This window comes from Fundulus heteroclitus, chromosome 20 (genome assembly GCF_011125445.2).
Source record: "Fundulus heteroclitus isolate FHET01 chromosome 20, MU-UCD_Fhet_4.1, whole genome shotgun sequence".
NCBI classification, from domain to species: Eukaryota; Metazoa; Chordata; class Actinopteri; order Cyprinodontiformes; family Fundulidae; genus Fundulus; species Fundulus heteroclitus.
The window spans coordinates 5,481,033-5,508,551 of NC_046380.1; the positions used below are offsets into that span (position 1 = coordinate 5,481,033).

Below are 27,519 nucleotides of genomic sequence, written 5' to 3' on the forward strand. Positions count from 1 at the left end.
TTGTATTTATCCTCGATTTGAGAAGGTAAATAAGATGATTTGCCAATAGAATAAGATTTTTGCACTTAAAATAGGAACAACTCGTCTCATCATCATATTTCTAGTGCAGTAATTGTCTTATTTTAGGGGTCTAAATACTTATTCCATAGGCAGATAATCTTATTTATCTGCCCAAATCAAGGACAAATGCACTAATTCCAAGAAAAGTTTACTTATTTTTAGTTCCATTTTTTTGCAGTGTAGATTCTTTCCCAGAAGTTTGTTCTCCGTTGTTTATTATTTGTACCGTTTTCTTGGCAATAGTCGTACTTATTTTTGCGCCCATGTAGAGCACAGTCAGTGCTTTTTAAACGCATCTTTCTCAGTTGCACGTTTCCTTAAAGTTTAATAACTGTACAGTTTTTTTTTCTCATGTTGTGAATTTAACCTCATTGTAGAGTTTTGTATATTTTTTGCTCTTTAGTATCTGTATTTGTAATTGCGTGCTTCCATTTGTCACTTTGCTGTTTATAGACCTGCACTGAGGGACAATGGAGGATGTTTCTTCATCCTTTTTTCTTCTGCGTTCTTATCGTCAGTATTTACCGTATTTACTACCGTATTTATTTTAGTTGTTCCTGTTATTATGGAGGGAATGTAATTCCTGCACCGCTTCCCCGCATGCAGCGTTATTTTCACTCTAAGCCCAGATGTTTGAGACCCAGATGTTGAAACGTACGGCCCGCGGAGGGGCAGCTCACCTCGTATTGGTCTCCGGGGCAGAGCCGAGCGAAGCCGATCAGTCCTGCAAGAGAAATAAAACATTTTTGGACGAAGGACAGAAAGACGGCGAGAAACTGATGAGCGGCTCGCCGCTCGGCGGGTTTACCCTTCATTTTGATGTGCAGCTCCCCGAGGAGGATTTCCAAATCTTCCTCCATGGTGGACATGTCCTGGACACAGCAGCAGGAGCAGCGAGAGGACAAAATTAAATGTTTCTACACTTCAATCAGATGTCAGCGGTGGAACGTACTAAAGAATTCTTCTGTTTAAAACTCTAATCCCCATATCTGAAGGGAGCAGCACCTTAACGTTTTAGAAGTAGATTAAATACACTGCAAAAACGGATCTAAAAATAAGTAAAATGTTCTTAAAGTTAGTGTATTTGTCCTTGATTTGAGCAGGTAAATAATATTATCTGCCAATGGAATGAGTATTTTAACCCCTAAAATAAGATAATTTATTCAATTCAATTCAATTTCAATTCAATTTTATTTATATAGCGCCAAATCATGAAACATGTCATCTCAAGGCACTTTACAAAATCAAGTTCAATCATAATATACAGATTGGTAAAAATGTCCTATATAAGGAAACCAGTTGATTGCATCAAAGTCCCGACAAGCAGCATTCAATCCTGGAGAAGCGTAGAGCTACAGGAAGAGTCATCTGCATTGTACATGGCTTTGCTGCAATCCCTCATACTGAGCAAGCATGAAGCGACAGCGGGAAGAAAAACTCCCCATTAACGGGAAGGAAAACCTCCGGCAATTAGACATCCTCCACTTGAAACAAGATGATGGAGATAAATTGTTCCTATATTAAGTGCAAAAATCTTATTTCATTGGCAAATCATCTTATTTACCTGCTCAAATCAAGGACAAATACACTAACTTTCAGTGGTGTCAAAAGTACACACATTTGTTACTTAAGTAGAAGTATAGATACTGCAGTTTAAAAACACTCTGGTAAAAGTTGAAGTATCCACTTGACCTCTTTACTCAAGTAAAAGTGAAAAAGTATGTGCTCCAAAAACTACTTAAAGTATAAAAGTATAAAGTAACCTTTAAAAAAATGCCACTATATGAATTGAAAGCTTAATTTGGCACAAATTTGACAAATAGCTAACCAATGAGTGTTTGCGTTATATGACCCATCCAATTACACTAGTTTTCACTAGGTGTGGATGGCGCCAATGATCTGCATTGGATGTCGCACATTACGTGAAATAAATATTTATAAATATTAAACTGAAGCCAAGAGTAAAGAGTAACGTTTGTTTTAAAAATGTAAGGAATAGAAAGTACAGATACTTGTGTGAAAATGTAATGAGTAGAAGTCAGAAGTAGGAAGAAAAATAAGTAATGGAGTAAAGTATAGATACCTAAAAAGTGTACTTAAGTACAGTAACAAAGTATTTGTACTTCGTTACTTGACACCTCTGCTAACTTTAAGAAAATTTTACTTATTTTTAGTTCCGTTTTTGCAGTGTAGGAGAAATTCAGCATTAAAAATGCTAATTCTGATTTTAAAAATAAGAAAAAAAAAGCCTAAATCAATATTCCACAGACTGACATTCGCTGAGGTCCATCACATTAAAAATCCCAGCGAAATGAAATGAAGTTTGTGGTTTTAACGTCGTGAAATGTGGAAAAGGTTGAGGGGTGTGAATAATATTAGAAAGCCCTAAATCAGGGAGGCAAAATTTGGCTAGAAAACAGAAAAAATAATCAGCTTAAAAAAAAAAATCAAAGTCTCCGATTTACGTTGAGATCTGTTATTGACAGGATGCATTTGCAGGGATTTCGGTGCTGATCCGGTCGTTTTTGGTCAAGAAAGAGCTGATTCAAAAGCAAAGCTCTCGATTTACCAGTCCGTCTACGTTTAGACCCTCACCTACGGTCACGAGGTCCGGATCAGGACCGACAGAACCAGATCCTGGGTACAAATGGCTGAAATGAGCTTCCTGCGGAGAGTAGCTGGGCTCAGCTTTAGAGACGGGGAGGAGCTCAAAGTAGAGCCGCTGCTCCTCCGCATTGAAAGGAACCAGTTGAGGTGGTTTCACCGCAAAAAGGGAACTAAAAGTAAGTAAAAATTTCTTGAAATGAGTGCATTCATCCTTGATTTGAGCAGGTAAATTAGATGATTTGCCAATAGAATAAGATTTCTGCCCTTAAAATAGGAACAACTCATCTCCATCATCTTATTTCAAGTGCACTATATGTAATTATTTTTGTTTTAGGGGTAAAAACTCATTCCATTGGCAGATAATCTTATTTACCTGCTCAAATAAAAGACAAACACACTCAGTTCAAGAAGATTTTACTTACATCCTATTTTGCAGTGTTGTGCTGATGAGGATGGATAAAAAGACATTTTACGACTCAGCGTGAGATGAAAATGTGAGGAACCCAGGTGACCCGGCGTATTAGGATTAGTTACCAAAGCAGCCTACCGACCAACTGCATCAGACGCAGACAGAAAATAATTCTCCACTGAAAGGAAGGCGATAAAAACAACCGTTTAAAGATCTGAGTGAAAATGACCAGAGGCTCCTCGCAGAGTTGAAAAAGTCGTGATTTACACGTTAAATCTGTTTGAAAAGCACCAGAACTCAGCAGAAACATGCAGCCGTTTATCAAGAGCGGTTCAGGATTAACCCAAAAATCATTTCTTTTCACTTCAATATTACATTATTAAAACAAAAACACCTGATTCTGTGCTAATAAACTAAAGAATAAAAATTAAAGGAACACTTTTCAGTCAGAGTATATTAACGAGACAAACCCATAAACAGGATTGTTTTGGGTTTTTCCCCCCAGCGTCTTTAGCATTTGACCAGCGTCACTGCTCACTGCAAAAAGGGAACTAAAAGTAAGTAAAATTTTCTAGAAATTAGTCTATTTTTCATTGATTTGAGCAGGTAAATAAGACTATTTGCCAGTGGGATTAGTAGTTCTACCCCTAAAATAAGATAATTAGATATTCTGCACTTGAAAAATGATGATGGAGATGAATTGTTCCTACTTTAAGGGCAAAAATCTTATTCCATTGGCAAATAATCTTATTTACCTGCTCAAATCAAATAGAAATGCACTAATTTCAAGAAAAATGTTCTTAATTTTGGTTCCCTTTTTGCAGTGAGGACCAAATGCTCCAGGGCCACTGCTCACTGCAAAAAGGGAACTAAAAGTAAGAAAATTTTCTTAAAATTAGTGTTTGTCCTTGATCTGAGCAGGTAAATAATCTTTTCTGCCACTGGAATGAGTATTTTTATCCCTAAAATAGGATAATTAGACATCCTGCACTCGCTATAAGACGGTGGAGATGAATTGTTGCTATTTTAAGTGCAAAAATCTTACTCCATTGGCAAAAAGTATTATTTAGCTGCTCAAATCAAGGGAAATACACCAATTTCAAGCACATTTTACTTACTTTTAGCTCAGTTTTTGCGATGTGGTACGGTGAGGCGATACGCAGACCCTACAGAGGATGAACAGGTTGTCCGACTCCACCACACTGCAAAAACAGAACTAAAATTAAGTAAAATTTTGTATTTGTCCTTGATTTGAGCAGGTAAATAAGATTATTTGCCAATGGAAAGAGTATTTTTACCCCTAAAATAAGATAATTAGATATAATGCACTGGAAATAAGTTGATGGAGACGAGTTGTTCCTATTTGAAGTGCAAACATCTTATTCCATTGGCAGATAATCTTATTTAGCTGCTCAAATAAAGTACAAATACACTCATTTCAAGAAAATTTTACTAATTTTTAGTTTAGTTTAGTCTGTTTTTGCAGTGCAGGACAGCCGTCAGAGGTCCTGAACCCTTCGGCACGACTGCTTCGCCTTTTCTTTTAATAAGTCACTGCCTGGTGCGGTGCGGTTACCTGCAGGCTGTGCCGGTGGTTGCGGCTGAGCTCCAGCAGACTCTCTCTGGAAGCTCTGGTGGACGGAGAGAGCGAGAAGGCCCTCTTCATGTTCACCGCGCCCTGACACATCTTCCACTGAATGCAGTAGGTCTCATACAGCTCTTCCACCTGCAGAGACGCAGAGAAAAACCCGCTCAGAGGTGACGGTTCCCACAGTGAAGACACGTTATTTAGAACATGTAGAGATCCACTCGTCCGTAACCTGCCTTGCTGATCTGAAACTCTAATCGTCGGATGTGTCTCTCCAGCGCTCGGATCTCCTGTGAACGCAGAGATGTCGTTACTGCAGGTCATTTTGATCTTTGCCACTGAATTAAAAAAATGTGCGGATCATTTTAAAACATCTTTACCTTCTCCAGATCATAAAGGAACGCCTGGAAATGAGGGAACAGCATCATTAACACCACAACTATTCCTGAGAAATACAGTTAAACCACATTCTTGTCCAGTTTCCCACCAGTCTGGAGTTCCTCTTGGTTTCTCTCTGCTGTGAAGACAGGAGCTCCATCTCTGCCCGGTGGACCTCCAGATATTCCCTGCACACATGAGAGAAAGCCCAAATCAGACAGAACCACACAGCTACGCTGACTAGGACGTCACAAAAGCCAGTCAACCCATATATTAAACCTAAAATGTGCTTTTTTTTTCTCATTTGGGGTTATTTGGCAGCTTTTCTCCACATCTCACCTGAAATGGTGTAAACTCCTACAAACATTGAACAAATGAGCCGCACAGCGCACTCTCACAAACACCTACAGCACTGCAAAAATAGAACTAAAAATAAGTAAACTGTTCTTAAAGTTAGTGTATTTATCCTTGATTTGAGCAGGTAAATAAGATTATCTGTCAAAGGAATGAGTATTTTGACCCCTAAAATAAGATATTTAGACATTCTGCACTTGAAATAAGATGATGGAGATGACTTGTTCCTATTTTAAGTGCAAACATCTCATTCCATTGGCAGATTATCTTATTTATCTGCTGAAATCAAGGACAAATACATTCATTTTAAAGAATATTTTACTTATTTCTAGTTCCGTTTTTGCAGTGTGAGAGGATGGGTTTAGATGATATAGTGCCTTGCTCAAGGACATTTTTCGGGCTTCTGGGGTTCTGGTTTCCCCTGAAGTCTGCCTCGGTGCTCTTGGAGCGGGTCTTTAGCTCTTCCAAACATCTATTGAGCATTTTTCTCATGGATAAACCTTAAATACACAAGCGCACTCTCACAAACACCTACAGCACTGCAAAAATAGAACTAAAAATAAAACATAAAATTCTTGAAATGAAAGTATTAGTCCTTGATTTGAGCAGGTAAATAAGATTATTTGCCAATGGAATAAGATTTTTTGCACTTAAAATAGGAACGATTCGTCTCAATCATCTCATTTCAAGTGCAGGATGTCTAATTGTCTTATTTTAGAAGTAAAAATACTCATTCCATTGGCAAATAATCTTATTTATCTGCTCAAATCAGGGGCAAATACATTCATTTCAAGACAATTTTACTTATTTTTAGTTCTCTTTTTGCAGTGAGGTGCTTATAGACTCACTTTTATACAGAAAACCCATATTATTATCTTTAGCTGTCACTTTTTAAATGTCATATTAAACAATACTGTATATTCTTCAGTCAAGATGTTGGTTGTTTGTACCTATAATACTTTATCGTCTGGTTCTGCTGGCCTTTTTATATCTCTCTTTGCAGGTGTAGAAGCGAACTCTGAGGATGTTTTCTTCTTCTCTCCTTTTCTCTCCTCTTTTTTTAACCTTCTCTCCCTTTTAATATTTTGTCTAATCTTTTTGTCTGCTTTTATTCTCTTCTACCTTCCCGTTTTTGTGTCCTTTGAACATGAAACAGTCCCAGAATAAAATAAAACTACAGTGAAAGCAGTAATGCTCTACTTGTGATAGTAAAAATCTGTTGGGCTCTCTTTGGTGTCAAAACAGCCTTTCCTAATCCTACACTGCCACACAGGACACGTTAGAAAATGTAATAAAGTAAAATAAAACAATAGAAAAAGGACATATTTCTATTTAATTGTCATGTAGGAAGGTTAACAATAGACCTTTGTTCCTCCAGGCGATCTCTGGAACGCCCAGACGACACAGACTGTTGCAAACCAGTGGTCCATACTCTGGACTCTGAACGCTAAACTGGACGCTGCACCACATTTGCATCGTTATTTGGAGCTACCAACGTTGCCAAACCTTTATAATACATTTAAATAGTACACAACTCAAGGTTTACCGCATTTTTGCACTCGCACTTTTTCATACAAATGCCTTTTTGCACCATTATTTTTGCACATAAACATGGTTGAACATTCCTCTGCACGCTGTTTTTCTCCTGCATTGTTAGTTCTGATCACTGCTGCACTTTATATTGTAATGTTGCCTTATTCCATCTGCAATCTCATTACACTGTCGTAAGCTGTATGCAACAAAATTACGTTCTTTATGCACTCTGTTCATACAAAATTACAATAAAGTTGTCTACGTCTAAGTCTAAGTCATAAAACCGATCCACTGAAAGAAAGGCGATAAAAACAACCGTTTAAAGACCTGAGTGAAAATTACCAGAGGTTTCTCGCAGAGTTCAAAAAGTTGTGATTTAGACGTTAAATCTGTTTGAAAAGCACCAGAACTCAGCAGAAACATGCAACCGTTTATCAAGAGCGGTTTAGGATTAACCCGAAAATAATTTCTTTTCACTTCAATATTATATTATTAATACAAAAACACCTGATTCTGTGCTAATAAACTAAAGAATAAAAATTAAAGGAACACTTTTCAGTAAGAGTATATTAACGAGACAAACCCATAAACAGGATTGTTTTGGGTTTTTTTCCCCCAGCGTCTTTAGCATTTGACCAGGGCCAGCGTCACTGCTCACTGCAAAAAGGGAACTAAAAGTAAGAGAAATTTTCTTGAAATTAGTGTATTTGTCCTTGATCTGAGCAGGTAAATAATCTTTTCTGCCACTGGAATGAGTATTTTTACCCCTAAAATAAGATAATTAGAAATCCTGCACTCGCTATAAGACGGTGGAGATGAATTGTTCCTATTTTAAGTGCAAAAATCATAAGTCATAAAACTGATCCACTGATAAAAAAAAACAGTCTTTGTAGGTATGACAGCATTTTAATTGGGATCTCAGACAGTGCGGGTGTTTATTTTCTTCAAGAACAACAGAAAAAACGAACTAACTAACATGGTTTAAGAACGTGGCATCACAAACATCTCAATCAGCGTCTGGCGTTAGCTTGCAGCCGACCCAAACGAAGAACCAGACCCAGAAGTCCTTAAAACCAAATTACGTGTAAACATACCCAATTTATTTAGTTATTTACGTTTTAATGTAAGAGTTATGAGTTTAGTTCAGGCACCATTCCTGAAACCCATAAAATATTTAGCAATAACTGCTTAAAATGAGCCACTTTATTGATTTTGAACAGCTGGTGGTATTTAAGGCCTTGGCCATTAATTCTTAGTTTTTATTATCGTCAGCACTTTGAAACATACTTGAGTCCGTTGCGGAGCGCCTGGAAGACCCTGTCCACCTGCTCCGGCTGCAACCAGGTAGCTGCTGTCTCTCGGCGAGGGGAGAGGTGCATTCTGGGAGGTTTACCTCCCATCGAGGCTTTGGAGCGAAAAGAGCCACGTACAGAGGAAGACCTAAAAGCCAGAACAACCAGAAAGACACGCATGTTCAGCCGTGACTGTCGTTTTTTTTTATTAACCTGGATGTTTTCCAGGAGGGGAAAAGGAAACTGGTGAGAGTTTAAGAGCATCCGTGTTGTGTGACGGTTGTGACGCGTTCCTGTTTCCCATCAAAGCCTCACTGATGGGTCCCATGAGACAATCTGGAAGGACTGGAGCAGTTTTTTAAATCCTGCTTCTGTGTTTGATGGAAAAATGGACGTTTGGATGTTTGTGCACAGTGTAAACACACAGGAAGTGGCTAACAGCATTGGGATTCATGTTTGATTTTATTACATTAAACCTCCCCGTGTCACTAGTTTCATTTAAACATAAATATTCTAGTTATAACCTCGTCTAAACATGAGGCTAAACACGATCAGAGGAGGAATCCTCCAGCAAAGTTTCATAGTAGGACTTAAATTTGCTAAAGTTGTACAGGAATATAGGCTGCAACTGACTCAAACGATATCATCGACTATGATAAACAGATATTTTACATCACGTTCAGCTCATTAGGAACTGATCTGGTCCATTTAAGCAACGTGATGCTTATGTACCAGACCAAGTTAATTCAAACTTAACTTAATCAAACCCCCTGTAGATGTGAGACAACAGAACTAACAATACAACTGTCCTGTGGAGGTTAAACATGCTAAATTAGATAAATAAATATGTCAGGAAATAAATAAATGTACCATGAAATAATGAAAAGTTACAAAAAAATTATGAGAAAATGAAATGAAATAAATAAATGCACCATTAAATAATTAAATGTACCATTTATTTATTTAATAAACCACAAAATAATTAAATGTATCATTAAATAAACCATGAAATAATGAAATGTAACATGAAATAAATGTACCATTAAATCTTCCATAAAAGAATTAAATGTGTCATTCATTAATTTAATACATCGTTAAACAATTATGTATTAATTATATCCTTTAAACCATGGCATGAAATTATTTTATTTTATTTTTGTTAAATAAATTAATTTACTTATTTCACTCTGTATTTATTCGTTTCATGGTGTTGCGCAGCAGACTCGTCATAAGTGGAGGGTTATTGTTTGTTTTCTCAAGCAAGATTTCCCTCAAAGTTTTTGTTTGTACACGTACTAGAAAAATATAACTGTATAAATCCTTTTTACATTAATTTATATGTTTGCTCTATATGTCAAATTTACGTACTAATTTATGTTAAACCTTTATTTAATATTTTCCTAAATCCTAAACTAAATCCTCTCTCATTCTTATGTTTCTGGCATACCAATATAGGAAGTTCCACTGTTTCATCCTCCCCACAGTGGACACAACTCCCTGCATTATCGTTTTTATTTTAAAAAAGTATAATGAAGTATAGTTATAATCAGGCTCAAATATTTCCTGTTTGCTGTCTTTTTAATCCTATAAAACAATCTTGCTGTTCTTCATCTTTTCTCCAATTCTCACTTCAGTTTTTTGAGTTATACTTTGTTTATCATCTAATTTACTTTTATTTACTGTAAAGTTCTTCCTCCAGTTGGTTGGATTGCGACCATTTGTATTACGTAAGGGTCCGTTGCCCACCGGCCCCCCTCTAGCTCCGCCCCTGGGCGTGGCTAATGCTGATCCTGTCCATCGCAGCTTCCCCCACGCTGGACCACAGCGAGCTCTCTCGTGAATTTATTGGAGATATTTCAGACCAAACTATAGATGTAGAGGCTGTCCGGCCCCACAGTATTTCTAAAAACAGCTTCACAGAACCACAACGCCATGCACTTTACATTTTGACCACTAGATGGCAGCAAAGTTCTTCCAATAAGATCCCCGGTGTGTCTATAATACCCATCAACAGGCAACACGGTGGCGTTAAGGCCAGAAGCAGCCTAAAGCCATTTTTACTACAACGGTTTCAATGGTGTTAAAAGGAAAAATTAACTACTTACTAATTTGAATAATATTAAAAGAAAAAAAGACAAAAGCTGCTGCCCTTTTTTGTTTAGTTTTGCAAGCCATGCACACTAAATGCAGATGAGATTTTCAGAACTAGCCCTACAAAACACAGCCACACAGCTTTCTGTGCATGCAAAACACATGAAACAGTGGCAAACTGGAAGATTGTTCCTTGAGATAATCTGATACTCTGATAAAAGTCTGAGTTGAAACCACAGCTTTACTGCTCAGATTTATGCTAATCTCACCTCCAAAAAGCTGCTCCACTCAGTTTTACTTCCTGACTAAAGGCATCAACAGCAACACAACAAGGTCAGCTCGTTAGATTAAAGTTTTCTGGTCGTGTGGCAGAAATAGGGACAAACAAACACCTACTGCTACGTTTTCCTTTAACGTAAAACGAGGAATTGGGTTTATTCCCAATGCCCGCGGCGTTATAACACTCACCGTTGTCGACCACTCAGCGAGCTGAACCCGGTGAAAGAGCGGCTTCGGTGGACCAGACCTCCGTCCGACGGTGAGTTGAACCGAAGCTTCACTGACATCCTGCGGGCCAATGAGTAAAGCAAAGTAAGACAGAGAAATAATGTTGAGAAACATTCTAAATAAATAAAAACGCACCCACAGAGACTCCAGATCAGCTCAGGAGCTAAAGATGATGCTACAGCCGTTACCATCACTATGCAGACGACACACAGCTCTACATCACCATGTCACCAGGTGACTATAAACCAGTTCAGGCTCTGAGTAAATGCCTAGAAGAAATCAATGCATGGATGTGCCAAAATGTTCTTCAACTGAATAAAAACAAAACTGAAGTAATAATATTTGGACCAATAGAGGAGAGATCAAAAGTTAGCACACAGCTTCAGCTGCTTCAGCTAAAAACCACTGATCAGGCCTGAAATCTGGGAGTAGTGATGGACTCAGACCTGAACCTCCAAAAGCATCTAAAGACAGTTACAAGGTCGGCTTTCTATCACCTGAAGAACATTTCCAGGATTAAAGGACTGATGTCTCAGCAGGATCTAGAAAAACTAATCCATGCGTTTATTTTTAGTGGAATTGATTACTGCAACGGTGTCTTCACAGGTCTGCCTAAAAAGTGGATCAGAACGCTGCAGCTGATCCAGAACGCTGCTGCCCGCGTCCTCACTAAGACTAAGAACGTAGAGCACATAACACCAGTTCTAAAGTCCTTACACTGGCTCCCTGGATCTCAGAGAATAGACTTTAAAAAAACATATAAGCACATAAGTTGCACCGGACTATACGCATTTATTTAGAAATTGATTTCACACAGTCCAAGACTAAAAACTGACATTTAATCTGGTAAACATACCAGGGAGGATGAATGGGGTAAATTAGCACATCCAACCAGCAAGGTAACGGCCCGTTACGCTGAAAAGTTTCCAAATTACACTGAAATTAGACCGTGAGTATAACGATGCTGTACGTCGAATACCTACACAACGCTCAAATATGTCATAATGTGACGGTCCACTGTGTCGAAAGCTGCTGTTAAATCTAAGAGAACCAGAGAATCTCATGCTCCCAGAAGGATTTCATTAAAAACACTCAACAATGCAGATTCTGTGCCATCATCCAGAGAAGACGGCTCACCCGCTACTACCATCTAATGTAGAACAGATTACTAGATCAATGTGTGCTTCTGTGCTTTTTTGTTTCTCTTGTTGTGTCTCTGCTCTGTCTTCTGTAACCCCAGTCGGTCGAGGCAGATGACCGTTCATACTGAGCCCGGTTCTGCCGGAGGTTTTTCCCTCCCGTTAATGGGTGGTTTTTCTTCCCACTGTCGCTTCATGCTTGCTCAGTATGAGGGATTGCAGCAAAGCCATGTACAATGCAGATGACTCTTCCTGTGGCTCTACGGTTCCCCAGGAGTGAATGCTGCTTGTCGGGACTTTGATGCAATCAACTGGTTTCCTTATATAGGACATTTTTGACCAATCTGTATAATCTGACCCAATCTGTATAATATGATTGAACTTGACTTTGTAAAGTGCCTTGAGATGACATGTTTCATGATTTGGCGCTATATAAATAAAATTGAATTGAATTGAATTGAAGATGTTTAAAGCCAGATTAAAAAACATTCATCACCCAATCTTCCTGCCGAAAGGCTTCTAGTTGGTTATAAACCATGTTCTCCAAAATCTCAGAGAAAAAGAGAAGCTTTAAAAAGGGCCGAAGGTTTGATCAAGGTTATATTTTTCATCAGTGGTTAAACTGTTGCCCGTTGCATGATAAAGGAATCTGACGTTGGTTAGAAAGCTCACAGTGTGAAGACAAAAATATATAAACATTATGTTTCTTCTGCAATATGAAAAGAAAGATAGAATGGTCTAAGCAACGGGAACAGGATCTGCATCACTCTCTTTGAATACTCTTGCTTTATTTCTGCTGCACCTTATACTGTAATTTAATTTTACTACAATTTACAAGCTGTATGCAACAAAATTTCGTTCTGTACGCACTCTGTGCATACAAAATGACAAATGAAGTTGTCTAAGTCTATTTAGCCAGGGTTGAAGCACTAATTAAAAGCAGATTTGGGATGTGGTTGCTACGTATGTATCTACAGAGAAGCAATAGTGTGTCTAAAATTCAAAATTAAACAAAACGTCTCCATCTGCATAAACCACCTGTGCTGGCAGGCCAACATTGGCCCCAGAACCACATGTTGGACACCTTTGGTTTATTGCAACAGCCTTAAACCTTTACAAAGAAAACCTATGAGCATTACCAAGAATTTTAGTGTAAAACCTTTACCACGAAATCAGGGTAAATCCTGCAGCTTCAAAAACATGCTTTGCTTCTTTATTGTTTCTCATTGGTTAACCCCATCTTCACCTCATTACAGTCACGCCAAAGCTTTAGAGTACAGGACCACGATGGTGTCAGATGATCCAGAACAGGACAGAGAGCAGCATTCAGCATCTCCAGATCACCATTAGCACAGAAGAACCCTGCAAAAGTCTCAACTATGGGACCAGGCGGACAGTTCTGGAGGCGTGCAATGACAGAAAACCACATTTTCCATGTCTACGCTGCTGGACGTTCTACTTTCTGAATATTAAACCAAATGTCCCAGAGAGTTTTGGATAACCTGTCATAAAAACGTGGAGCGTTGGGCTGCTTCCTCTTCTGTTCGCAAGGAAAATAACCAATTATTTCAAAAGTACATTTCATACACAATGAGGATAACCCAACGTGATTGGCCTAAGATCAAAACTGGACGCAACGGGAAACAACAAAAACGAGAGAAAAACTAAATATGGAGCCGAACGAGGCTTAAAAACAGGACAGAGAAAAACTGTGTTGATCAGAAACAAACATAATAACAGCCTAGATTGTAAAATCCTGAAGGAGTTTAAGCCAGGTTCTCAAAAATAAAGAGGATTTAAGAACAGAGATGCATAAATAGAATGGAATTAAGATGAAATCTGTAGTTTATTTAAAAAAAAACAATAATAACAGCAATAAAATAACAAATTTAAGGGTTTAAATAACGCAAAAGAGTTAAAGAAAAGAAACAGGCAACATGTTGCATCAACAACATCACAAATTAATTCAATCAAACCAAGAATTACTCTGTAGTTGTTCCTCCAACTATTTAAAAAAAATCTTCCTTAAATGTCCAGCTGAAGATTAAAAATAAATAATAATAAACTTTATCTTTATAGCACTCTCTAAAAGAGACTTCTCAAGGTGCTTCACAGTTCTAGAATAAACAAGGCTTAAAACAAATCTAGACTAATAAATCCTAAAACAATCAAGATTAAAAACATAACAAATCTAAAATATTAGTATCAAAACATGGCCAACAATTGCAGTAAAGAAGAAGGAAATCATTGGGGAAGTCTTATTGTTGAAAGCAGCATGAAACAAACGAGTCTTCAGGCTGATTTTGAAAGTTGTAAAAAAGACTGATTCGGTTCCAGCAGACTGAAAATAAAACGTTTGAATAACTCCTGAACGTGGTTAGAATCATACAAATGTGATTTTGTGTGCAGATAAACTGGCATAAACATGGCATCCCGTCAATGCAAGCAGGTCAGAGTAACCCGGTTTGGCGTCCTGACCCAGATTAAACCGTTTTAAATAAACTAAAGACAAGCTCTTCATTTCAGTCTGAGCCATGCCAGAGCACCTAAACTGTGTAAAAGTTTTTAAAAGGCCCCAAAGATTTGTTACAACCACAAACTTTAATGTTATTTATTGACCAGATGAACACAAAGCTGTGTTTAGATGTGATGTGGAATAAAAAAAGGATGGATGCTTTTCAACACAAAAACCCCTGAAAGGTGTGACATACCGTTCTGTTCAAAACACAAAATGTTTACATCGTCGCTCGGATTCAAGCAATTTTACACCTCGACTCATTTCTGCAACTTTAATCTGTGCGATTTAAGTGACGGTTTCTGCCTCAGCAACCTTTTTAGAAGCTCAACTTCAAGATTAAACACATTTGAATTTGTGAAGTGTGTGTTAAAGGTGCAAAGCCAGGTTGTTTGACTATTTTTTATTTATACGTCAGTAACTCACTCCGATTGCAAACAATGTTTTTATTAAAGATCTTCCCATCCTGCTGGCTTATTAGTTGTTATTTTGGTATTTTATGCTTTGACCAAATAGTTACCAAATAAAGCCTTTGGTGTTTATTTACAATATTAACAGAAGTACATACTGCACATGTGCAAGAGGGGATAAAATAAGGAAGCGGCTAACGGCTATTAGCATCTCCCAGCGAAACAATCCAGAATGTTCCAAGACCCTGTGGAAAAAAAGCGCAAAACAAAGAGGGAAAAGCCTGCTATGTCTCTGGGATTATGATGATGATGATGATGATGATGATGATGATGATGATGATGATGATGATGAACTTTTTTTTCCCAAAGGAAATTTGTCTTTGGGTACAGACTCTGGCTGCTACATAGTCCAAACTATGTCTCACACTGCATTCACACATTAAAAACACTACTATAGAAATTCCATTATAACTACATAAAAGTTATGTATCACAGAACTATCATAATACCGGTTTGCTTAAATTATAAATCAAAATTAAATAATGCCGGACTGAGCTTGACCCTCTGCAACGCCTCGCAGTAAAGCAGCAGCTCAGTGTGATGAAGACCAACAGTTATTAATTAAATAAAACGATCTACAGCAGCTTTAAGAGCCTCATATCAGAACATTTAATCACGTCAGTCAACTCTGAGTCACATCTGAGCCTCGGCAGGTTTAGCGTCCGCTTCAGTGAACACCAACGTTCAGACTGGATTCCCAGAGACATTCCAGGCTTTTCCCTGTTGGAATAATTTTTGTTTTCTTTTTTTTCTACTGTATCTTGGACCTTTCTGAATTGTTTCGCTGGGAGATGCTAATAGCCATTAGCCGCTTCCTTGTTTTAAGCCCTGCTGCGCATACGCAGTACGTACTACCATTAAAATCTGAAATAAACACGAAAGGCTTTATTTACTAACAAATTGAGCAAAAACAAAGCATAAAACACCAAAATAACGACTAATACACCAGCAGGACGTGATAATCTTTCATAAACACCAGAGTGAGCTACTGACGTATAAATTAAAGAAAGTCAAATATCGTGGTGATGCACCTTTAATGATGGATGCAGGAAGTGTTTTTAGACATCATCCTTTGTTTAGACCGGACCCAGAGGGAGTGTTTGCTGCTGAGAGGCCGCTGCACCCCAACAGGATCCACAGGAGGTAAATAAGATTTAAAAAAGTGTTGCAACAAATGCACTTTTAGGCGTTCTCCAGTTGTATTTTGCAGAGGGCCCTGGGTGTTGAACGGCAGCCTAATGTTTCCCTTCAGTCACAGTTCAGCCTAACACAGAGGCTCTGTGGTCCTCACACGCTGAAGTTAGCACATGATTTGTAGCTGCTTAAAGACATTTCCTCCTTATTTTACCAAGGAAATTAAAGCTTCACATCAGATGTTAACTTAAGTGGGCTTTTCTACCAGAAACAGCTGTGAAGTGTTTGAACATAAGAGTTTAGCAGCTGAAAGGTTGCTCAACTCTTCTCCTCTGACTAGGGGAACACTGGGATCAAAAATAAATGAATGATTGTTTCCAAAAAAAACCTCAAATGTCTATTAACTGTAGATCAGGTTAATTAATTTGCATTTTGTGTCCTCTAGACGCAAAAACAACCACAAAACATATTTTTAAACTGGAGTCAAAATGTCATTAATTTAAGCCTTTTATATACAGACGAATCAACAAGACCAACTAGAAACATTGAAATTGCATAAAAATCCTCGGAGAAGATCCGACTCTCGAGATTATGCAAAACTTTGTCATTTTACTCGATATGACTCACGAAATAAACCGATCATCACTTTCTTGCTGTCACACGGAGGACAGACCTGTGAATAAACGGTGAAGAACTGTTTTCTGGCCACATTTGAATATTGTCTCTAGACAATAATGGACATATTTAATTATTGGACCATGCCTTTTATGCTGGTGAGGATCAAAGATTTTTTTTACGTCAGCTTTTCTCGTCAATCATTTCTAATTAAACGACGCGACTCTTACCCTTCAACATCTGTGCCTGGTGACAGTATGAAGACTGATTTTTACAGTTTCGCTGAGAAATCTTAATAACGGCTCTAAGACGTTTAGGTAAATTGCTCTTTCTCCAAATGTAGTCATTTCCTAGCTTTTGAAGACCAATAAACAGCTACCTTGACATGTTATCTTGTCTTTCCCCTTTTGAAACATGGCTTAAAGGAACCAGACTTACTGGTACACAACAGAAACAGGAAGTCATTAGCTCTCAGTCACAAGTTTAGAGAACTTCAAGTATAAACAGGAAATAAAGTTTAAGCTATTTTTATACTATAGGAATCCAATTAGGGCAATAATTACAGGGGGCGCTCTAAGAGGATATTTAGCTTTCTGTTCACTTTTTAATCACAAGGCTTTTTTATTGTTGCTCATTTGTGTAGAAAAAAAGGGGGGGGGGGACTTTGTTGTTCTCTTTGTGTTGCTCCAAAGGAATTTGGGGGTTTCCTGCAAACCAGCCCATGTGGTTCTGAAGCAAAGCCGAACAGACAAGGGGAGGCGGAGCTGTGGTGCATCGCATGGCACCAGATGAAGCAAAAGTAAATTAAAAAAAATTTTAAATCACGAGACAAACATTTACAGACAGGTTTTGCAGGAGTTGATTTGCCCTCCAAAACTGTCGGAAGAAAACAAATGAAAGCAGCGAAAACAAAGCGTTTAACAGGCCGACCCAACCCCAACAAACGCACACAGCTGAAGCCGTGTGACTGAAATAAAGCAACACAGAGACCTTAAAAGCTTCGACAAATGGGAAAATCTCCAGGAAAAAGACAAAAAGTGTCAACCACAATATGATCAGCTACTCAAATTGGAGCTTTTGTGGCCACAAAGGTTGGATAAGTTTCAAAACATGGAGGAAACAGATGAGAATCATTCAGGTTCTTCAAAAAGATCTATAAAGAAATGCATGAAATCATATAATGTCAGCATTTTTCCATTTGGTCCAGTGCTGTTGAACTGGCATAAATCTCTAGTGCTCTCCAACCAGATGTTGAGTCAACACGACACAATCAAGTAAGTGCAAAACAAATAAATGTGGAAAACAGCAATTTAAAAGTGGTTTTCCGTCCCCACAAACAAAGAATTTTGCCGACTTGCACCGGTGCAGAGTGTGAAATGAGACAGGAACATTCCTCAGGTGATGAAAAAGGGCGGCCGTAGAGCCGTGGGGGGCTGTCTGGATGAAAAGTGAGCGAATGAGCCCTGACCTGTTGATTTACAGGGTGAGGAGGTCAAAGGTCAGGGCTGAGCGTGTGGGTTCGTCAGCGTCTTGCTCGGTGTGTTTGCAGGCGTGCATGTCCATGTGTGGTTCCCACCAGGTGATCTAAAAGTGTCCCTGTGAGGTTCTGCTGCTCCGTGCGTACAAACACACTTTATCCACTAAAACCGAGGCAGTTCAGTTTCTCCCTCTCTCTTGTTTTCTTTTCTTTGTCTGCAGGGTGTGGGGATTTTTTTTTTTATGGGTTCTCTCCCCTCCACGTTTCTGGTTTTTGAAAAGTTTCCAAGGTCTTTATTTTGCTCTCTAGGCCGTTTATAATGTTTGAATGCAAAGATTAACGGAGCTCTTTAGGTATAAACAAGACGGATTAAAAGTCAAACATTTTCAGAATCTTTCAATGTGTTGCAAAAACCTCGTTTTTGATTAGAAAGAAAACATTTTACTATGTGCTCTATAGTAACATTTTTCACACCTTGTGTAAATACAGCCAGGGTTTTGTTACCAGTACCAAGGTTTACTAAGGTTTTAAAAGTCATTCTCTTTTTAAACGGCTAAAACTTTACATACAGTTCCTACTGTGTCTTTATTTATTGAGATGATAAGTGAGCTCCCGACTAATAAACCGGTTTACATGAAATTGTGGGTTATTTTATATTATACCATGGTCTGGGTGAATACTCAACATTTGCAACTCGTTTTCTTAATCAAAACGGAATGTACTGTTGTACACTTGCTGATATATATATAACATATATAATATATAATATATATTATATATATATATATATATATATATATATATTAATCAATATATTGGAATAGTCTACATATATATATATACATATAATCTATATAACATATATATACATATATATATATACATATATATCATATATATCTACATATATCTATACATATATATATACTATATATACATATATAATAATACCTAGTATATACTAGTATCTTACCTCCATATATACCTCTATTAACATATATATATATATATATATATATATATATATATATATATATATTAATAGTAAGGTCACCTAAAAGAAAGGTTCTGGTCAAATAGACTGATTGTTTTAAATTATTGCGTTGGCTTAAATGTTAGCTGCTTACCATGGCAGCTCCGCACAACGAAAGATATCAAATAGTTCTTTCTGAAAAACATTGATTTAATATTTCTTTATTTCGTAAGTGACCATGATATAAGTGGCATAATGCTCTTCGAGGCGCCTGTGCATCCAACAATAATTTCTGATAATAGACGCCTCATCGGGCGTTATCCCACACATATTCCACACAATAATCACTCGAAAACTTCTACCAAATTTAAAGGGTGTCTATTTTATATTCTGTATTGTCTCCCCTAAGTGTGGCGCTGGTAACCGGGGGCTCGTCCGGGATCCCCAGGCTGTTGTCGGGAGAGGTTGGTGCTGAGACGACTGCGTTTGAAGCTTCAGGGTTAGATGTCAACATTACTCCACAACGAGGACTGACATTCAAGATAGAGAAAAAAGGTTTTGCACACCAAGTGCAGAACAGCTGCAGACAGTTTATATTAAACGCGAGAAACAGAGCATTGGAGAATGAGGCCATGGTCCAGCTCCTTCTCCTGGAGGATCTGCAAACATCTTACAAATATGCACAGTTCTCCCTAAAAACGAGGTTTCTATCCTCAGAATATCTTCTGCTTCTTTACAAATCCTGCACCCTGCATTTTAACGTCCTCCATCTGGATAAAACTCCTCTGAAGTTTTTCTAAAGTAGGTTTTTTTCTACTGAAACAAATGGGGAACTCTGCCTGTAGTTCCAGCCAATAAAATTAGACGACTGACCTTCTTTATGACGAGTTTGTTTTGCGTGAGAACAGAGCTGAGGGCTCAGGCTTTAAATGTGAGAGGAGGAAGTTTGAGCGTGAGGAGCGGGACACAAATGAGAGGCATTAAATCAGACAGAAGGAAGATATTTCTGGGGAGAAATTAAGCAAATTTGCAAACAAATAAGACGAACGCTGTGTGACGTCAGAGTTAAAAGCTAATTTTCTCTCAAATTAAAAATAAACTCATTGATTTTCAAAGGAAAACTCCTCCCCGTACAACCGTTTAATGCCCACAACGAAGACATCTGCAGGGATCATGAGAACTATCAAGGGATCGTTGTCACACTGTCTTCCTGAACTTCCACAGAAACTTAAAAAAAAAACAACAGAGAAAGGATTAAACTGTTACTGGTATCATTTCCAGTCATGTAATGAAGTGTCTGTTGCAAAACAAATCGACTCTGTACTAATCTTTTATGATCAGATCCAGTTCTAGCACTGAAACCAGAATCATCCCGGTGGGGGTGAAAAGCAGGATAATAAACCTTACTCTTTATCTCCGCTTGTTTAAATCTATGCAACGCAAAATAAAAATAAAAACATCTTGAATAATTAACAGGAAGCACATTCCTTAACTCTATTCGTAAATGATTCTCCAGCAGGATAAGTCAGAGGCAGCCCAGCTGTACCATGGAGTATTCACCCTTCATTTAAATCTAATTAAACGCTTATACATTAAATTTAGGTCTCTGGTTTTAGATAATCTCTGACACTCTCCACCTCTGGTTCAGGGCCCGCTGAAACATGACTCGCCAGCCCATACTGCCGGAGGTCAGAGGTCACGGATGACTCACGGTCTCCTGGGTGAAGAACTATGTTGCTCCAGTTGGACTCAGGCACGCACAAACGAGCTTTCTGACAGTCGACTCAGCAGATTGTGCTTTGTACTGTAAACAGAGGATCCGCTTCAATTTTACAGATGCTTTTAATGCGTCAGGGAACACGAGCCTTTTCTGTTAGACGGCTTTCTGTTGGGTTGTTGAGAGCACGCACAGTGAAAGATGCAGGACTGGGCTGGAGTTTGAGATCGCTGCATTGAAGCAAAAGGGAGACGAAGACACAGAGATCCGTTTCCACAGTAGTCGCGTTTCCATTGACCAACAAACTGCGCAAATTGTAGTTACGAAAATAAATTTCTTTAATGGAAACACTGGAATTTCAGAACTGCTCCTATTTTTCGATAAAAGGTTTTTGCGCTAGGATCAGGGGTCCGTTCTTCGTACGTTGCTTAAAACATCTGAGATGAAATGAGACATTCAAGATGATTTCATCCGGCTAATCCTGATCCGGCTAATTGGGTTCTTCATGATTAGTATGGCTGGATTAAGTTATCTGAGATAACTGCGCGTTCATGCGTTTGTTTAAAAGGGGAAATGTATCGATAGTAGAAACATTGATCAGCAGCGCTGCTATTGGCTGTTCAGCATGGCCAAAGAACGCCCACAGTTTTTCTCCCAGCAGAACACGAGCTTTTAATGGAAGGTTATGCCGAATTTGAGTCATTAATTAAAATGACAGGTAACACCTCAAAGTCTGTTAAAGCCAGGAGAGAGTGCTGGCAAAAAGCAGCAGACAAATTAATGCATAAATACTGTCCATGGTAGATGTTTCTATCACTTTCTACAGTATGTATTTTTGCATTTTAATAATTTCATATTTACTTTGTTCTTTTATGTCAGAGCCTCCATGGGAGCCACTAGAACATGGGGAAAAAAGTGAAGTACAAGAATATTCTACAAAATGGTAGCCTTTAATTAATATACTGTATTTTAAAAAGCAATTTCTTCCTATTTTTTAAAAGCCACTGTTAAATGATGTGTTTGTCTGTTTATAACAGCCCTCAAGAAAAAGGCTGGAAAAAAAAAACATGTTCTTTTTACTCTTGTTGCATGAGGCATGTTTCACCCTTTCTTTTTCTTTCACAAAATGACACAGGGTGCCATCCGTTCCATATATAAATGGCATCTTCAACAAAAAAAATAGTATTTTGACCTGAAAAAAAAAACACAAATTAAGAGGAGAAATTGAACTCCACAACTTGAAAAAGAGAAAAATTGCACTAGAGATCGAGTTGCTTCAAAAGGACCTTCAGAGTAATTTCTAAAACACCATTTGACAGCAGTATTTCTGACTTTACATAACTATCTCGTATTGCAGGCAAAAGATGACTTGCTGTCTTTTCTTTATAAATATTTTTTTTTTTTAAATAAAACGACAGGAACTAAGCATTATTTGGTTCGTCTTTTATTAAACATTAAAAAATTGCGTTCCACAATTCTGTCCCGTCCTCTGCCACTAGGTTGTCCAAATGCACTTCCCTATCTTCTCCGTTTATAAAGCTGCGATCTAATCTTGTTTACATGAAATAAGCCTGCATGCGAGCAGGTTTAAGTTTGCGCACATGTTGCTATGACAACAAGTCCAGGATGAGTTTCGAAGAACCAAACGATCCAAGATCATGCCAAATCGTCAACAATCAAATCCGGCTAACTGAGTTAGCGACGTACGAAGAACGGACCCCTGGTGTTTTTTCAGCCATGTCGAAATTGGTAGATTTTGCAAAACTGCAATGGAAACAGTTTTTTCACATCACACGAGTCACATGACCAACAACGTTTATACTGGTGAAATAGACGAAGAAGAAGGCAGGAAGTAGTAGCAGTACTAGATGCAAAACAGCAAGGAAATGCGAACATTTACCAAGATCTTGAAGTGGCCATGAAGTAAGCGGGGTTCCACAAGCCGTGGAAAATCTTACATTCAAAGCGGAAACAGAAATAACTGGCAGAGAAGAGAAAGCTCGACAAAAGTGGCGCCGGTGGAAAAGATAAAATTTGTTTCAAATACTTCTCCCTCATGGACGAGAAACCCATCGTGAATAAATGTATTAACGTAGGATTTTAATTGCATCTCTCGTTTAATAGAAACATGCAATTGCGAAAGTGTTTTATCGGAATTAGCAGAATATCGACGATGTTTTGCACACATTTGTAACGGAAATGCACCTAGTGATGCGCTCCGTCTCCTCGCAGAGAATCCACATGTGTTTCCAGGCCAGTGGGGTTACGGTAAGTTCTGGACCTGCTGCAGGTTCTGCACCCGGCTCTGGGATTTCTCTGGGGCTCTTTCCATGTTTTCACTCCTTTGCAGGTGCAGATTTCAGGAGCATTTTTTTCATAATTGCATCTACAGAAGAGTCCCACATTCAAACAATGAAAGGGAGTAGATAAGATCAGACACATTTATGCAGATTAATTTATGAAAGTAAAAAATAAATCCAGTTTCAGGAGCAGATTCCTTTAGCAGATTTTTATGAGAGGCTTTCTGTCCATGGATACCTTCTGGTGAAGATTCTCAGTCACATAGCTTGGTATATAAAGCTTGGTACTCATCATTACTCTAGACCAGGGGTGTCCAAACTTTTTGCCATGGGGGCCAATAATGTCACGTAGAAAGTACTCAGGGGCCACAAAACTAAAACCTTTATTCAATCCAAAGGGCAAAAAACTTTTTAATTTAATTTTTTTTACCTGCTTGATAATAAAACAAACACACAAAATACTTTGATGAAAGAAGCAAATTAGTCTGCTTTCTGTAGAAAAGGAATCTGTAAATCATTTTAGGTTTGAAACATAAAAATATTATTGCAGGTTCGCCCAGCAAACAACGTCCTAAACTGTTCGGGTTGATCGGTGTTTCTGTTTTTTTTATTTTTGTGTGTGTCTTTTCAGCAACAAGAACAGGATTAATTTTGCTTTATTTTTACCGAGTTAAATAAATGAGTGCACCCCAGTCTGCCTTTTGGTTAAACGTGCGTGGTCTTATTTACTATTAACCTCAATTAAAAGCGATAATATGACCAATAAAATATTTTTAAAAAGTTGTTCCACCTTATATTTTTATATTAAAGAAGATTTTAATTTGTGTCTTTTTTTGAAAGGCCTTGTATCAGTGAAAGTGTCTCGCCTCAACCATCTGAGCTGGTAAAACCAGATTTAGGTCATTCTTGAGCTGATATTGAGGGCCTCCCAAAAGCATTCAGAGGGCCACAAATGGCCCCCGGGCCGCACTTTGGACACCCCTGCTCTAGACCTTTTGAATTGAGAAAGCTTCCTGGAGAGGGAGCAAAACGTCTTCAACTACGGAAAACTAGTCCAGTTGCTTTGTTTTTTACTTTTTTGGAATGGATACCTTCCTTTCAACGTGGCGCTTCCCTTCTCTGCATCGTGGGGATTGTAGTTTTGTCACAGCTAAATTAGCTGACTTGTTTCAAGGACAACGAATCCCAGAACAAAGGAAAAACAACCAACACGTCTTTTAAGAGTAAGATTACTTTAGAAAAGGAGAAAAAGTCAATGGAAGAAGAAGCAAACAATTACAAAATCTACAGATTTAAGAAATTAATAAATCTGTTTCAAGCTGGTCATATTTAAGATGATTACAGTACATTTAGGAATTTAGGATCCTGCTGAAATAATGTGCATGATAAAGATGCTGAACTGTAATAGACAGAAATCTTAATAAAGAACCAATTTTAACTGTCTTAAGACCAGAATTATATAAATGGCTATATAGAATATTTAGATTTTTAAGGCTGTACAAACATCCCCAGCTCTGAGTATGAGACAGTTATTCAACATTTATGTGTTTTTGAATAAAAAAATATATGTTTAAAAGGAAAAACATCCCTGTGTCGACTTGGCTGTCTTTTAACTCCTTTTCTGTCTCAGTCTGTCAAAGACACGGATTATTCTTGTTAAATTAAATCTAAAAAGCGTCGTTTGGCAGCGCTCCAGTGGGTAAAAACTGCGGTAGTTTGTCTGAAGAAACCTTTAGGAGAGCTTTAGAAAACCTGGAGAACTGTTGACCAATATCACTTTTATGAGATTAAAATAAAGGAGCCTACTCAAAAAGATTAAAGGAGCACTTTGAAAACAGTTTGAACAAATGGGAAATAAATCCTGCCGGGTCTCCATACTGAGACGTGCAGAGTCCTGCGTGTCCATTAATGTGAAGACGGACCAGGAACTGTTCTGTCCTGTTCTCTGTCATCTTTCTTCATTTATTTAGATTTTTCCTGTGTTTCTCCATCTGCTTCCTGCTTTCTTCACCATATGAACCGAGGCTTATGGTTTCCTTTTCAAGACATCCCTTAATTTGTGACTCACTATGCAGACTTCTCAGCGCAGCATGTTGTTAATCCCCCCCTTCTTGTCATGCATGTTGTTTGAGCTAATAACTAGAGATCCTGTGTTCTCAGGCCAAGGCAGTCTAGAAATTAAAATGGCTAAAATAACCAAATACATCTAAACCTTTTCTCACGCAGAGTCCATCTCAGTCTTTTTGAAACGATCCAAACATCTCAGCAAAAGTAAACTAGATTCCTTTTGTCCTCCCCCCCCCCCCTTATTTCCAACACAAATCCAAACTACTCTGCACAAACATCCATCTTTATCCTCCAAGGATGAACATACCGACACACTACAGCGACATCTGTTTGCAAGTTGATGGGGATAATCTGTGTTTATCAATAACAATAGAGGAAAATATGTGAAAAATGTTGAAGGCCTTGGTGGTGGATTAAAACCAGACTGTACGTGTTTATCAGACCAACGTCCAGACGTTCAGAGCGACAGTGTTAGCAAGGGAGCGCAAGTTACATCGAGCTAAAACCGTTAATTTCCAACGTTAGGTCGAAGCAATTTCAGTCAAAGCCTTTTAATTTCTATTCTTACCTTGTTTTTCTGCTCCGTCTGTAATGATGTCAGGGCTCGGATCACGTTGGAGTCACTTCATTTCCTGCAGAAATAAAAATCACATGAAAAACTGACAGAAATTAAAGATGTTTCCAATAGAATGCTATTTATATATAAGCTCGGGTCCTCTACCAGAGGCCTTGGAGCTTAAGGGTTCTTCTCAGGATCTTTGCTGTTCCTTAGATTGCGCTCTTCTGGACTGAGATGTCTGATGTTTCTCCAGGTATCTGTTGAAGCCACTTCTCTAGAGTGTGAGTTACTACCCCGAGTGCTCCGATGACCATGGGTACTACTGTTGTCTTCACCTTCCAGGCTCTTTCTAGTTCTTCCCTGAGCCCTTGGTATTTGTCCAGTTTCTCATACTCTTTTTTTCCTGTTTCCATCACTCAGGATGGCCACATCGATCACAACGGCTGTCCTCTGCTGCTTATCAGTGATCACAATGTCCGGTTGGTTGGCCATTACCATTGTGTCTGTTTGTATCTGGATGTTCCACAGGATCTTAGCTCTGTCGTTCTCCACCACCTTGGGAAGTGACTCCCATTATGACCTGGGGGTCTTCACTTGGTATTCTGTACACTATAACAGCCACTTGGTTATGGCGTTCCATCAATTCCTTCCCTGCTAGTATCTTACACCCTGATGTGAGTTGCTGGATGGTTTCTGGGGCCTCTTTGCATAACCTGCTCCTGGTATGGTAGATCTGGGCCTCCATTGCTCTGGTTTCTCAAGGCCTGCTCCCATGCTACCATGATCAGTGCTTCAGTGCAGTCCTTCAGTCCTGCCTTCTCTAGCCATTGGTAGGATTTGGTCATATCAGCCACATCAGCTATCAGTTGGTGGTACATCCCATGCAGGGGTTTTCCTCCCACAATGGTTCCTTCAGTTCCTTCTCTTCCAGCTTCCATTGTCTGAGACATTCACTGAGCGCTTCATCCCTTTGGACCATCTTCCTGATATATTCTTGGAGCTTGGATGTCTCGTCTTCAATGGATTTAGGGTGGAATCCACCAGGTATGGGAAGTAGCCTTTGTGTTTTAACATCAGTGGTCTGGATTTCCTCCTTTGGTCAATTTATTACCCAAGCAGGGTATCTGATTGCTAATAAGGCATAGCTGTTGATTCCCCGGTACTTCCCTATATATATATATATATATATATATATATATATATATATATATATATATATATATATATATATATATATATATATATATATATATATATATACACACACACACACTTTTTCTGTTTTGATGCAAATGAAAGCTGCGTTTTTCAATGTAAATTAATTCCTTCCAAGTCCAAACGTAAATTTTAAGATGTTTTGAGGTTTTATTGAATTTTTCTACTAATTTTTTCCCCACATATTTTAAAACACATTATGTCATACATACTGTACGCTTTTTTGCTGCCATTGAAACTACTTCAAGTGTGCGATCAGAGTCTGAGACAAATGTTTCAGCCCACACAGCATCTGGGAATCACATGAAGTGTCAGAGAACTGCAACAACTTCTTCAGGACACTCAGCATCTAGCCAAGCACACTAAAAAAATACTTACAAGAGTTTTATTCACCCAAACACACATTCTACATTCAAACTAACAAAAACTCACACATCAAGCTTCAGTGTCGTGGATGATGTTTGGTCAAGTCTCTTATCAAAGGTAAACTTAGTCTGGTACATTCATAACCTCTGTCTT

At 38.3% G+C, this 27,519-nt stretch overlaps 1 protein-coding gene across 4 annotated transcripts in view; it reads right to left on the reverse strand.

The window, feature by feature from the left end:
- ripor3 (RIPOR family member 3) overlaps positions 1 to 27,519 on the reverse strand; it is a 67,772-nt gene that overhangs the window by 26,600 nt on the left and 13,653 nt on the right. For 2 of the 4 annotated variants that reach the window (XM_036152029.1, XM_036152030.1), the window contains exons 2-10: positions 25,795 to 25,858; positions 10,781 to 10,879; positions 8,217 to 8,369; positions 5,152 to 5,230; positions 5,045 to 5,068; positions 4,901 to 4,954; positions 4,653 to 4,802; positions 869 to 932; positions 741 to 784 (exon numbers count right to left, since the gene is read on the reverse strand). In XM_036152029.1, coding sequence (XP_036007922.1) covers positions 741 to 784; positions 869 to 932; positions 4,653 to 4,802; positions 4,901 to 4,954; positions 5,045 to 5,068; positions 5,152 to 5,230; positions 8,217 to 8,369; positions 10,781 to 10,878 — 666 coding nt within the window. In that variant the 5' untranslated portion in view covers position 10,879; positions 25,795 to 25,858. Of the gene's footprint in view, positions 1 to 740; positions 785 to 868; positions 933 to 4,652; positions 4,803 to 4,900; positions 4,955 to 5,044; positions 5,069 to 5,151; positions 5,231 to 8,216; positions 8,370 to 10,780; positions 10,880 to 23,064; positions 23,132 to 25,794; positions 25,859 to 27,519 lie in introns of those variants that run through there. The other 2 variants (XM_036152028.1, XM_036152031.1) reach the window with 1 other exon arrangement.